The sequence below is a fragment of the Vanrija pseudolonga genome, chromosome 2 (assembly GCF_020906515.1).
Source record: "Vanrija pseudolonga chromosome 2, complete sequence".
NCBI classification, from domain to species: Eukaryota; Fungi; Basidiomycota; class Tremellomycetes; order Trichosporonales; family Trichosporonaceae; genus Vanrija; species Vanrija pseudolonga.
The window spans coordinates 2,763,800-2,775,807 of NC_085850.1; the positions used below are offsets into that span (position 1 = coordinate 2,763,800).

The 12,008-nt window shown below is 62.9% G+C and overlaps 4 protein-coding genes and 1 non-coding gene across 5 annotated transcripts; 3 read left to right on the forward strand and 2 right to left on the reverse strand.

The window, feature by feature from the left end:
• Window positions 1-34: 34 nt before the first annotated feature.
• LOC62_02G002823 lies at window positions 35-122 on the forward strand. The gene is given in 2 exon segments: window positions 35-71; window positions 86-122. It is a non-coding gene; the product is annotated as a tRNA-Trp (tRNA).
• A 226-nt stretch (window positions 123-348) lies between these two features.
• Tbcc (Tubulin-specific chaperone C) lies at window positions 349-1,332 on the forward strand (the record flags this gene model as incomplete). The annotated part of the gene is made up of 3 exons (XM_062769341.1): window positions 349-406; window positions 446-567; window positions 610-1,332. The coding sequence occupies 3 exons, from the start codon at window positions 349-351 to the stop codon at window positions 1,330-1,332; spliced, it is 903 nt and encodes a 300-aa protein (XP_062625325.1).
• A 27-nt stretch (window positions 1,333-1,359) lies between these two features.
• On the reverse strand, window positions 1,360-3,839 carry YLR345W (Putative 6-phosphofructo-2-kinase/fructose-2,6-bisphosphatase). Its single transcript, XM_062769342.1, has 9 exons — window positions 3,701-3,839; window positions 3,493-3,639; window positions 3,178-3,366; window positions 2,873-3,091; window positions 2,671-2,744; window positions 2,365-2,633; window positions 2,142-2,266; window positions 1,559-2,107; window positions 1,360-1,463 (listed from the first exon to the last, which is right to left on the reverse strand). The coding sequence occupies exons 1-9, from the start codon at window positions 3,780-3,782 to the stop codon at window positions 1,444-1,446; spliced, it is 1,674 nt and encodes a 557-aa protein (XP_062625326.1). The 5' UTR covers window positions 3,783-3,839; the 3' UTR covers window positions 1,360-1,443.
• A 304-nt stretch (window positions 3,840-4,143) lies between these two features.
• Window positions 4,144-9,848, reverse strand: sec74 (Arf guanine nucleotide exchange factor sec74; the record flags this gene model as incomplete). Its single annotated transcript, XM_062769343.1, has 2 exons — window positions 4,144-9,261; window positions 9,393-9,848. The coding sequence occupies 2 exons, from the start codon at window positions 9,846-9,848 to the stop codon at window positions 4,144-4,146; spliced, it is 5,574 nt and encodes a 1,857-aa protein (XP_062625327.1).
• A 1,043-nt stretch (window positions 9,849-10,891) lies between these two features.
• SPBC31F10.02_0 (Putative esterase) lies at window positions 10,892-11,947 on the forward strand. Its single transcript, XM_062769344.1, has 7 exons — window positions 10,892-10,940; window positions 10,984-11,011; window positions 11,089-11,114; window positions 11,169-11,246; window positions 11,285-11,311; window positions 11,370-11,517; window positions 11,576-11,947. The coding sequence occupies exons 1-7, from the start codon at window positions 10,914-10,916 to the stop codon at window positions 11,743-11,745; spliced, it is 504 nt and encodes a 167-aa protein (XP_062625328.1). The 5' UTR covers window positions 10,892-10,913; the 3' UTR covers window positions 11,746-11,947.
• The last annotated feature ends 61 nt before the right edge of the window (window positions 11,948-12,008 follow it).

Genomic DNA, 12,008 nt, shown 5'->3' on the forward strand with positions numbered 1-12,008 from the left:
CCCACAGACCACCAAGAAAATCCGCAACCATCGACACCCCTTAGCTCAGTTGGCAGAGCGTGAGATTCCAATCGCGGAATAGTGTATCCTCAAGGTCGTCCGTTCAAGTCGGGCAGGGGTGGGAGCGTCGCCAGCGCAACGTTTTTGGGTATGCGGGGAGTTGGATTTGGCTGGCGGAGGGACGCCAGGAGCCCGCCGGAAGAAGGAAGGAAGGCAGCAGCAGCCTTCCCTGCCACTTTCGTTTTGCTTCCGCCCTCCCTCGCGCGCGGTGGAGGTGGGTTCGAAGGCGACCGTGCTGAGCTGAGACCGACGCAACAACAACAATAACATCGCCGGATCACCCACAAAATGGCAAGCACGTCGGCCGCGGCGGAATTCTACGCCCAGTTCCAGGCAGCGAAAGCGGGTGGGTCGTTGTTGTCGTCGTGGCCCGCTGACCCAGCAGACATCACCGCGGCGCTAGCCACCGACCCAGCGGGTGCGAGTAGTCGCCTCGCCTCGCTCCGCGCCGACCTGGCGGCCGCGCTGCCCACGCTGCCTGCGTACGACCAGCGGAGCTTGGAGCTGGTGCGTTTATTGCTTGTGTGTGTGTGCGCTGACGCGTCGCAGCAGGTCCGCGAGCTCGAGGCGAGCCTGCGCGCGGTGCGGGAGAAGGAGAAGCCGAAATCCAAGTTCGCGTTCAAGCGCGCCACGCCGTCCAGCGGCAGCTCGAAGGCTCCCAGCAGCGCGAAGCCCTCGCCCGTGCCCACTCCGCGCGTAGCCACCCCCGCGACTCCCCAGCTGCCAGACACGACGTATACCGTCTCGGCACGCACGGGAGCCCGCATCACGCCGGAAGACTATACCCCGACAGGCGAATACACGCTCACCCTGTCCTCTCTCGCCCGCTGCGTGGTCGACCTGCGCGCCTCGAGCGGACTCACGTCGCTGCATGCGCGCGACTTGGACGGGTGTGTCGTCCTCGCCCCCGTGCTGGGGGGCAGCGTCATGCTCTCCGGCTTACGCCGGTGCGTGCTCGTGCTTGGCGCGCAGCAGTTCCGGCTCCATTCGAGCACTGATACCGCCGTGTTTCTGCACGTGGGGAGCTTGCCCGTCATCGAGGGGTGTGAGCGGGTCACCTTTGCGCCCTTGCCTGGTGCGCAAGACGCGGAGAAGCGGTACGCCCAGGTGCAGGACTTTGACTGGGTGCGCGGGGGGCCGTCACCTCATTTCAAGGTGGTGCACGACGCTGGCGCGCTTGATGGCGTGTTGGAGGGGGAACCGAGCGACGCTGTGGCCATTGTGGACAAGGTGCTGGCCGCTGTCACCCCCGCGCCTACGGTAGGGGCATAGCTTGCATTCGCCCTCTCCCCCCCGCCCTCACGATACATATATCTGCATTACAGCTCATACAATCTTTCGGTCATTCTACGTGTTGTGTTGTGTCTTGGGGTCTTGAGGGTGTTAGATCTTGAGGATGGACACTGGGGGATGGTTAGCAGGGGGAGGGTGCACAAAGACTGGCAGCACACGCCGGGGCTCGCCGATTTCGTCGACTCGCCGGCTCAAGCCCACTCACTAGCTCTCTCCCGCACCGACGGCAGCTCCTCGTCGTCGATATTGCCGTCTGTGATCGCCGACTCGGCCGCCGACACCGGCTCGGCGGGCGACGCGCCGCCATTCTTGCCGTGCGGTGCCGAGCGCCAACCGTCGTTGGTGCCCGACTCGAGTCTACTCTTGAGCTTCGCTCTTACGAGATCTGCCTTGAGCTGTTTATCCTTCGCTTCCTCCTCCTCTGCCTCACGCTCAATATTTTCCGCCTCGCCCGCAAACGTGGGGAGCACGCCGCCAATGCCAGACGCGGCTTCCGCAAAGTTCTCGTACAGGTTGCGTCCGGCCGAGTCGCCGCGTCCCTCGCCCGACCAGAAGTGGAACGCCCTCGACACGACGCCGTACGACGCAGGCGTCACCTCCACGAGGTCGCCGCGCGCAATCTCGACCGCAGGCACCTCGCTGGGTGGCAGGCCGACGAGGTACGCAAGCAGGCAGCGGATAACCGACGCGTGCCCGATGATGAGCAGGTCCTCCTGGCAACGCTCGAGCTCAAAAATGATGGGCTCGAGGCGGACTGGGGTGAGCTAAGCGTTGGTCGGCCGACTTACCACTCAGGTCGTGATACGACTCGGCGCGCGGAGCGCGGTGTGCGTACGGGTCGGCGAGGAAGCGGTCCCACTCGTCGGGGTAGAGCTCCATGGCCTCTTGGGACGAGAGGCCGTCCCAGACACCGCTGGGGGAAGTCAGCGAGGTGGTGTTGGTGGCGGGAGACAGCGGCGCCGCCCCCCCACCATCTTCAGCCGGCTCGGCCTTCGTCCTCAGCGCACTCACGGATTGATCTCGCCCATGATGGGCTTCTGCACGACCTTGTATCCAGCATGCACAAACGGCCACGCTGTATGGTGCGCTCTGCGACGGCTCGAAGTCCACACAAGCAGGGGCGACTCCTCGCCGACATTCTCACCGCGGGCCTTGCGCTCCTCGCGGAGCGCCTTGCGGCGTGAGATGACGGCGGCCTTGAGTCTCTCGGCGTACTCCCACCCGGCGGGCGAGAGGTCCGAGTCGGCCTTGTACGAGTGCTCGATGAGGGATTGGCCAGACTGGGGCGGGTCAGCGGGGTCGCGACTGAGCACTCACCCTCGCGAAGAAGATGGTGCGCGGGCGCGTGTGGATGTTCATGAGGAAGAAGCAACATCGGGTCTGGAGGTAGCCTGGGGGTGTGAGTGGTGGTCGGGTGGGAATCGGGGTGGGCGAGTCGAGCTCCCGCCGTCGGGTTCTGTCGCTCGACACCTCGGGCACCTCGGGCTTCGCCCTCGGCGCCGCGCGCGGCCGTACTCACCCTCAATCTTGTTCAGCTCGATCCGCTCGCCAACGTTCATGACCTTGATGTACGGCCCCTCGTCGGCAGTGACAGTGGCATACGTCTTCGCCTGATCGCGGATACGGTTCCAGTAGTCTGCGACGGCGCGGTCCGCGTCCCAGCCCGCATAGTCGGGGGACGAGAGCTTGACCGAGCGGATGTTGGCGGTTACGATATCGTCGCGGTCGCAGAGGGATTCTGGGTAGGGGGTTAGCCTTCTGTCATCTGTCCCAACAGGCCGGCCTCGGACGCCCGCCTCGCGGCCCGGCCCGCCTCGCACTCACCCAGAAAGATGACATGCACGCCCTTGCTCCCAAACTCCTCGAGACAGCGCTTCCTGCTCTCCTTGCTGCCGTTGTTCGCGTCGTAGATGACCACCTGGCCGCCCTGCTCGTCGTAAAAGTCCCAGATCTGCTCCTCCATTTCGCGCTCGATGCGGTTCCGCAGGGCTATTGTTTCGGCCGACTTGGGGCCTGTAGCTGGGTGTCAGGGGCACGTCTACACGACGACGAGCAGCGCGGCGAGCTCGGCATTGCTCGTCTCGCCGCGTCGCTGCGCTCCGCGAGCCAGCTCGCTACGCTCGCTCGCTCGCAACCCACCACTCGTTTGAAAGTAATCCGCAGGCACGTTCTTCGCGCCGCCGAGCACGCGGCGGCGATAATCGCCGAGCGAGTACACGCGCGTCTTGACGCCCATCCAGCGGAGGTATCGCTCGAGCGCGCGCGAGATGTGTGTCTTGCCGCGGGCTAGGAGGTGAGGTGTGAGCGAGGAAGGCCATGACGCGCGCAAGAGAGCGACACGACGTACCTGGAAGGCCGACCGTCGCGATCAGGATCAGACCGGCGTGGAAGAGCCGGCCGGACTGCGTCACGTATAGCGGCGCGGCCATGGTGTGGTGGTGTGCTGTTGTTGTAGTGGTGAAGTATGTGGGAGAGTGAAGGTTGTGTTATCGGACTGGACGTCCCGATTGTGTCGACGCCAGACGGTGCGGTTGGGAGCGGATGAGACTCGCGGGTGCTTTTGGCGGAGGGGGTCATTGATTGATCGACTCAAGCGAGCAGCCAAGCAACAATGACACAGGCACCACTCCCCCCAACCCCAAACGTATCATCGCCCACCCCCCACGCCCCCCCGCCCCCCCGCTGGCATATCGCAACAATGCATGCTGCGCCTTCATCTCGTACAACCATGCTCTCTATGCAAAATAGTGTCCCTCGGAAAAAATGATGATGAAAATGACTGCAGCTACACTACACCTTGTTGGCAGCGCCCCACTTGAACTTTTGAGAAAACTCGCCAAACCCGCTCCGAGGCAGACTCGCGAGACTGACCTTGGTGGCGGCTCGTGTCTGGCGCCAGTGTTCGGCCTCGTCTTGCGCAGGTGTGCTCCGCCCGCTGGGCGTAACGTTCGACGACTCTATAGGCGACGGTTCGAGCGAGACAAACTCGTCAAAGTCGGGGCCTTGGCCCAGCGCCTTGTCCACCTCGTCGCCAAACGCAGACGACGCAGAGAGGTACTCGGACGACGGGCGGCGGCCAGAGCCAGGCCCGTCATAATCGGAGCCAGAGTTGCGCTGGCTCGCCTGCCGCGAGTCGCGAGAGTCACGCGAAGGCGGCCCGTCCTCGCTCGCCTGGCGGACAAAGACGGGGAACTCGTTGGGGCTCGACGAGAAGACGTTGGGAGACCGGTCCTCCCAGTTGGCCTCGTCGTCGTGGGGTAGTGCGAGTGTGGGTATAATGATTGGGGTGGCAATCGTCGCGCGGCGATCAGCCTTGCTTGTGCGTTGAGGCGCCGCCAAGGTCTGAGTGGCGGCCTGCATGGCGACGTGGCGTACTCGTGCCCAGTCACGCTGGTCGCGGTCCTGGTCCTTGAGTAGCATCGTGATCCATAAGTGAAGCTTGGCAAGCTGGATGCGGTCGGCGCGGATCTGACTTGCGAGCTCGGGGAGCTGCGCCTCGATGCGATCCCTCGTCGTCTTTTGGAAAGGCGTGAGAATGGCGAGGTTTCTAGCGATGCGGAGGTTGGTAGCCAGGCGCTGCTCGATCGGAGCAGCCTCAGTACGAAGCTTGCCGATGCGGTCGGTGATCGCGTCGGTTCTAGACGTCTTGGGCGGCGCGTCCGACTCGACAGGAAGCGACCACGTGCGCTGGGGTTGCCCGCGACCGGCCGCCAGCTCGGCCTTGACCTGGCCGATGACGGCCTCGAGCTGCTCCGTGCCGCCGACGACGACGTCGTTGGCGCCAGTGATGTCCACAACCGGCGCAGGGCTCGCCCGCATACTGCCCACCCGACGAAGCTTGGGCCGTGCATCGGTTGCTGGCTCATCGGCAAATAACACGGCTCGGGTTTGGGAGTTGTTTGTCGCTGGCGGGGTCGTACCATCGGCCAAGTCGCGTCGGTGAGACTCGGCGGCGGCGGCACCAGCCAAGACAGCATGTTCGCTGTTCAGGCCAGGTGCCCGCATGCGAATAGCTGCCGACTTGAACGTGCTCGCGTAGTTGATCAACGTGAGCCACTCGTTCATCTGGTACTCGTCGGCGGCCTCCATGAGATACTCGCGCTCGTCCGGCATGACGAAGCGGAACGTGTGCGTAGGCTCGGGGACGGCGTGCTCGCGGTCAAAGACTGCGACGCAGTCCTTGACTGTGAATACCTCGTCGGGCTGGAAGTCGGACATGGTCGGCAAGGGCTCATCAGGGTTTGTGCGACGGGTGGCACGGATGCGCTCAACCAGGGTGAGCGCGAGCACCGTGTCCTTGAAGAACAGTAGCTGAGACCCAGTGAGGACCATGCTCCAGTTCTTCCACTTGCGCCCGCTCGGCTTCTTGCCGTTCACCGGCGTGTCCTCTTTGCGGTTGATCAGGCCCACTTTGGTGATCTTGAGGGTAGAGAAGTCGGGCGGCGGCTGCTTGGGGACGCCAGATCCTCCCAAGGCAGACGCTAGGTTCACAACAGACGACTTACGGCGAGCCGTCTTTGGTGTCGTGAACTGCAGCGGCAGAGAGTTGGCAAACTGGCGTTGCAGCCTGTCGACGTCGAGGAAGGGCTGCGTTCCCATGCACGAGAACGGACTGTCGGCGGGAATGTGCTGCTCTATGTCCACTCTCAGAGTGCCAAGCTGACCGCCGACAATCAAGTCGTACACATCAATCTTTCCCGCGCGCATGGCTGGCACGTTCAGGTTGACCACAGAGCCGCCGCGCGCGGCGAGAGAAGCCTCATTGTCGTCCTCGATGAACACGAACGGCGTAAAGGTGATGTTGTCGTAGAATGCTTCCAGGACGGGCTCTGGCACGCCATCCAGGCGCGTGTTGCGCACATAGTCTGCCTTGGTCATCTTGTTCTTGTTGTGCCGGTTGAAAGCGTCCGTGTGCAGCATCATCATGGAGAAGGCGAGAACGTAGCCATTGTCCTTGGCGCCAAAGAGGCCGGGCTCGCAAACGTCGTATCGGCTTGCAAAGGCCTCCATGACACGGTCGATCTGCTGCGTCTCCTTGGGCAGAGACATGTGCATGAGCAGGCGGCGAAGCGCGACGTCCAGGGCGATGTGGGTGAACTCGAAGCGGCTCATGTAGCTCCTGAGGGCATCGGTGTGGAACTTGTCGGCGCTGTGAGCGATGACTCCAGCCAGCTCACGCCGGCTGACACCGTCCAGTCTCTCGAGCCAAGACTCGGGAGTGTCATCCTCACGGACCTCGATGAGGGCCTTGAATGCCTTCTTCTTCTCCTCCTCGGTTGGCTCGTCGTCCGCCAGGGTCTCGACTGGTGCGGGGGCTGGCGACGACTGCTCAGAGGTAGGAGGAAGATGGGAGCCACGGCGGGTAGTGACACCGCCAGGGCCGTCATCCATGCCAGGGATAGGCGAAGCACGACCGCTAAGGGCACCACCGTTCGTCCGTGCTGGGAGTGGAAATAGGCTGCCACCAGTCGGTCTTGGCGAGTTTGGAGCCGTGCGCAGGAGACCAGTGGATAACCGGCGAATGGAACCAGTTCGCGCGCGCGGCGGCGTGGCAGCCGTGGGGAAGATGGGCTGAGAGTGCTGCTGCGCCGTGGCAGGGAGGTAGGTGGTGGACAAGGATTGTTGCTGGCCAAAGGTGCCCGCAAAGGAAACACCCGATGAGATGGTCGACGCACGAGCTCTGGTTCGAGGAGCAGGCTGGAGCGATGCATGGGGGTCAGCCGTGTGCGACCTGTGTGTCCCTCTTGATGCGAGGGACGCAGCGTACGACGAGCGGGGCGAGCGCTCCGGTGTGTTATCGGAGAGAACAATACGCCGGTCGTCCTCGGGGACCTGCACAGAGTGAAGCGCCACAGTGGATACCTGCGGAACGTCTTCGGGTCGGATGCGAACAGGCGGCAATGCCGGAGAAGCGACGTACGACGACGATGCAGAAGACTCGGGACGCTGATAGGGCGTATCCGTTGAATCTTCCCGGTCGCGCTCATCAGCCGAGCCGTATCGCAGCCCACTGTTGCTTCTAGGCCGCGTGGACATGCCGAGGGCGTTTCGAACCTTGTTGAGAGCCGACGTGCTTCCCTGCTGATGCGTGAATAGTGGAGGCCGATTCGGGCTCGGCGGCACGTCGGTAGCAGAGCTCCACGGGGATCGCGGCGCAGATGACAGGGCAGGTGAGAGCGCTGGCGATGAGTGTTGCCTGCGTGTTGCATCCGACAACGAGCGGCCGCGTCCAGCCGCCGCCGCCTTGAGAACTGGCGGGGGTGGCTCGAGGGCGCTCTCTGCGATGGCTGGCGGGACACCTGGTGGGACACCGGTCTCTGGTAAAGAGCCCAGAGGCGACACGGATGCTAATGACGAACGCTGCGAAGCCGTCGTCTCGAGGCGGGGCCGCTCGCGTCGCAGAGAGTGCGAGTCCCTGGTCGAACTCTCGTGAGTGTGCGAGCCTCGAGAGTCTGTCTCTGTCGTGAACATCTCCTCGACGTCGGCTGTTGGGCTGGCTGTCCATTGCTGGTTCTTCTCCCAGAACGGTTGAGTCTGCTCCAGGGCTGGCAACGTGAACGACGAGGATGAGGCAGTGGAGGAGTGCGCCGCGGGTGTGGTCGAGGCTGGGCGACCTGGCATCGGCGGCACAGCACCCCCTCGTCCGCCTAGCAACATTGGCGTCGACCGGTTGTTGCGCTCAAAGATCGACTTGCCGCTTCCACCATCATTGTCCGACGCCGCACCGCTCTTCTTGAGTTTGTTCTCGGACCGGCGACGCTTGATGGTCTTGCGCACACCAAGCCAGTTGAACTTGTGTGGGGTGTTTGGGGGTTCGTCATCGTCAGTGTCCTGAGATAGGATCGGCGGCTTCGGGTTGAAGATTGCCGAGAAGCTACGTGGTCTAGGCTGCTTGATCTTGATAGGATCCTTTGTCTCGCGGTCGTGCGATTTGTCATCGCTGGGCGAGATGAACGAGACCTTTGTCGCCGGGCTCACTGAGCGGTTGCCCGTGTCAGGCAGCGGCATCGACACGGTCTGTTGGCCATTCGGCCACCGCTGGGGATGGGCTGGCGGCTGAGCCGATCGTCGCCGGGACGGGCTGGGCAGTCCCAACCCGAGCGAACGGCCATTGGCCGGGGTCGGTGATTCTGGCCGCTGCGGAGCAATCTTGTAGGATGGGCTGCGCGAGACGGGCGCGGAACCAGGTCGGGGGTGCTGCGTCACGGCAAATGTAGCGTCGAAAGGATCCCTGTCGAGGGGGCTGCTCGGCGTCACGACAATGTTGGTGGGGGCAAGAGGGGCTAGAGGAGGCGGGGGGCGGGAGTTGGGGATGGGGATGGAGCCGGATCGTGCCATGTGGTGGTCTTGAGACTGGAGGAAGGAGTGGGTCGAGTCCGAAGTCGAGGCCGAAGGCAAGGACGGCAGGGACTCGTCGCGGCGATGCCTTGGGATGGCGCCAAAGGCGTCGACAAACTGTGCTGGTGGGCCCGACTCGTCTGTCGAGGGGAGGGAGGGGAGAGATCCGTCGCGGTTGTGTAGTGATGATGAGAAGACGTCTGGTCTTTGTGGAAACGAGGGGTCATTGAAAGGAATGGGAGGGAGGGCCTTGTTGACGGGTGAAGAGTCTGGGCCGTGTTGCAGCTCGTCGTCGTCCACTGGCGTCTCTGCGCCTGGTCTGATTGAAGATGTTCGCCTTGGCACTCTGGAGGGAGTAATGACTGCCGCGATGGTCGCGTTGAGGTTTGGGTTGAGCGAAGACGACGACGGTGTCATGTTTCCAAAGGGTTCAGCTTGGGCACTGGCGTTGGCGGCGTTGGCATTGGCATTGGCATTGGCGCTGCTGCTGCTGCTAGTGTTGTTGGTGCTGCTGCTCGTCGATGCGCTTGCACCGCGCGAGAAGATGCGCGACGAGAATGGCTGCTTTGGCTGTGCGCGTCGTGTCAGTGGTTGTCAAATTGAACGAGAGAGAGGGAGGGGAGGGGCAGACGAGTGTCACCGTGCGTCGTCGTTGCCAGTGTCGTCGTCGTCTGCCCCGCGCGCTGAATACTACTACTCACTGGTTTGATCGTACTGGCGCGCGACAGGATTGCAAGGGTCGCATTGTCCTTTTGACGCACAGGGCCATCGTCATCACGGCCCTCGTCGCGCTGCTGCTGCTGCAGCGGGTCGCCCGCGTCGCGTCCCTCGTCAACAACAACAATATTAGATGGCCGTTGCTTCTTGACAGTCGAACTCGGGTCGTCGTCGTCTTCAAACGCTCCAAACTCGCTAGACCTCAACGTCCCGTCGGCACCGCCGCTGCCAGCAGCCACAGCACGCACGGGCGTGACATCAAGCTCCTCGACAGCCCCCTCCTTTGGCGGCGTCACTGGCGGCACAGAGGCCTTGAAGACAGCGGCGCGTTCCTTGTTGCGCGTCGGCGTCACTAGGCCGAACCACGACCTGCGGCGGTTCTCCTTCTTTGTCGGCGTCGCGGGCACGAGCCCCTTGGTCACCGTGTCGGTGGTGACCATGTGGGACGGGTGGTGGAGGTCGGCGGCGCGTGGGTTGTCGAGAGGAGGAGTCGCGTGTTGCCGTCTACGAGCTGCTCATGGGCGATGTCGATGTGCGATGGGCGCGCGATGAGGGGGTTGTTGTACACAAGGTCTTGTATACAGCGAGCAGAGAGCGAGCGAACGAGCGTGCGTGCGTGCGTCCTACTAGAGTCTGTGCCGCCAAAGGGAAACTGACAGGCAGGCTTGCTGGGTCCTACCCGAAACGAGCTGGAACGAGCCGAGCAAGACAAGGGACGACGCTATGGCGCCGAACGAGGTAGGGTGAGGCTTGAGACGGTATAGAGAGCGTGACGGGGGCGCGGTAGCTGTGGTCGTCGTTGTCGTCGTCGTCGTCGTGGTTGCTAATGACGATGATGACAATGTCGTATATCTTTTTGGACTGATCTTTCTACTAAGTACACACACAGAGAGACTGGAGATGAGATTGAGAGGGTTGTCGTGTCGTAAGGTGGGCGGGTCGTTGCAAGGCAAGGTAAGTGCGTGGTAGCGGGCTGCTGCAGTGACCAAGTGCATCAATGACCTTACCCCGCCGCGTTGTCCAGACTCGTCTGTCTGTCTTTGGTGCCTGCAACCAACCCCCTCGCGGTATGAAAAGAAACGAGGGGCTCTGTGCTAAGGCAAGGCGCAGCAGCGCGCGCCAGCCAGGCCAGCCCGCCGCGACTGCCCTTCGGCTGGCACCCCCGGCACCCCCGTCTTTACGCCGCGCGGCGCAGCGCGACGACGGCGGGAGACCCGCAATGTCAGGGCGACAGAGTGCCGCACGCGTGAGACACTTTAAGACTGTAAAGTCCCTGGGTTTCCAACTTTGGGCAGAGCCGCTTTCTATTAGTCTTGGCTCGTAAGAGAGAGTGGCCTGGCCGACGACGACGACCCGACCGCCGCGGCACAATCCCTGATTGTCAGAGGACTGACCCCACTGGCAAGTCACCCCCTCAGCCCAGCCCAGCCTGCCCAGCCTTGGCCGATTATCATCCTTTCTACCCCATCTCACTCCATCTAATCTACACCCACAATACCATTACAATGGCCTGCCTCAACTTCGTCCGCAAAGTAAGATACAGCTTGCCACACACACCCACACTCACACTCCCAGACCTGGGCAAAGACCATTGCAAAGGGCGGTACGTACAGCAGCACAGTTAGCTCACACTTGCTTGCTCCCATCCCCACGCCATAATAGTCACTGACACAGGCACAGGCCACGATGGGACCGTCCTCCACTCGGTATGTGGAGCAGATACCCTTCCCATAACTACATGCTCATGCTCATGCCCACAGCTCGTGGTCAACTCGGCCCGCCCGGGATATGTCCACACGACGCTCAAGGTCAGCGCGCAGCACCTGAACAACCATAACGTGCGTGTGCGATGGCGTGACGTCAGTGCTGACAGTAGACGGTGCACGGCGGCGTGCTGCTCTCGGTGGGTCGCAGCGATGGCGATGGCGATGGCGAGTAGAGCAAATGGCTGACTGGGAAAGCTCACCGACACTGTCACGTCGCTCGCGCTGCAGTCGCGGGGCATCGTCCCGCCGACCGGCGCGTCTGTCAACATCTCGTGCGAGTTTGTCCGCCCCGGAGGTCGGGACGGCGACGAGCTGATCGGCATCGGCGAGGTGGTGCAGCTTGGTGAGTCGGCCCAAGCACATTCCTTTCATCCTCCACGACCTGCTCACACACGCCCCAGGCCGCACGCTCGCCTACACGCGCGTCAACTTCCACTCGCCCGACGGCAAGCTCGTCGCATTCGGCAACCACACCAAGCACATGGGCGCCAACAAGCCCACCGTCAACTTCAGCGAGGACGGCGAGCTCGAGATCCCCTTGGAGGAGAAGCACCACCACAAGAAGGCGTAGGAGAGGTCGCGGAGAGGAGCGGAGCGGGTTGCCGCGTCGCCCTGGGTGCTCCTGGTCCGGGGTTCGGCGTTGGCGCCGCGCCGCGCACGGTCACGTTTGGCTTGGATTTGCATTGCGGGGGCTGTGGTTGGTGAAGCTGCAAGCTGGCAAAGATGTAGAGATGCAGCAGCATCACTAGAGGATGAAGTTGTTGTGGTAGGAGAAGTGGCGGGGTGAGAAGGCAGCGGCAGCGAGTTGTCTTTATCCACAGCTGCGACCACGCG

Excerpts from the sequence above, each read along its gene's own strand:
- YLR345W (XM_062769342.1), bottom strand. The coding sequence starts at position 3,782 with ATGGCCGCGCCGCTATACGTGACGCAGTCCGGCCGGCTCTTCCACGCC. Across the intron at positions 3,640-3,700 it reads CGCGACGGTCGGCCTTCCAG|CCCGCGGCAAGACACACATC; the intron begins GTACGTCGTGTC and ends CTCACCTCCTAG. Across the intron at positions 2,634-2,670 it reads GCACCATCTTCTTCGCGAGG|TCTGGCCAATCCCTCATCGA; the intron begins GTGAGTGCTCAG and ends GACCCGCCCCAG.
- SPBC31F10.02_0 (XM_062769344.1), top strand. The coding sequence starts at position 10,914 with ATGGCCTGCCTCAACTTCGTCCGCAAA. Across the intron at positions 11,247-11,284 it reads AGCACCTGAACAACCATAAC|ACGGTGCACGGCGGCGTGCT; the intron begins GTGCGTGTGCGA and ends TGCTGACAGTAG. Across the intron at positions 11,518-11,575 it reads CGGCGAGGTGGTGCAGCTTG|GCCGCACGCTCGCCTACACG; the intron begins GTGAGTCGGCCC and ends CACACGCCCCAG.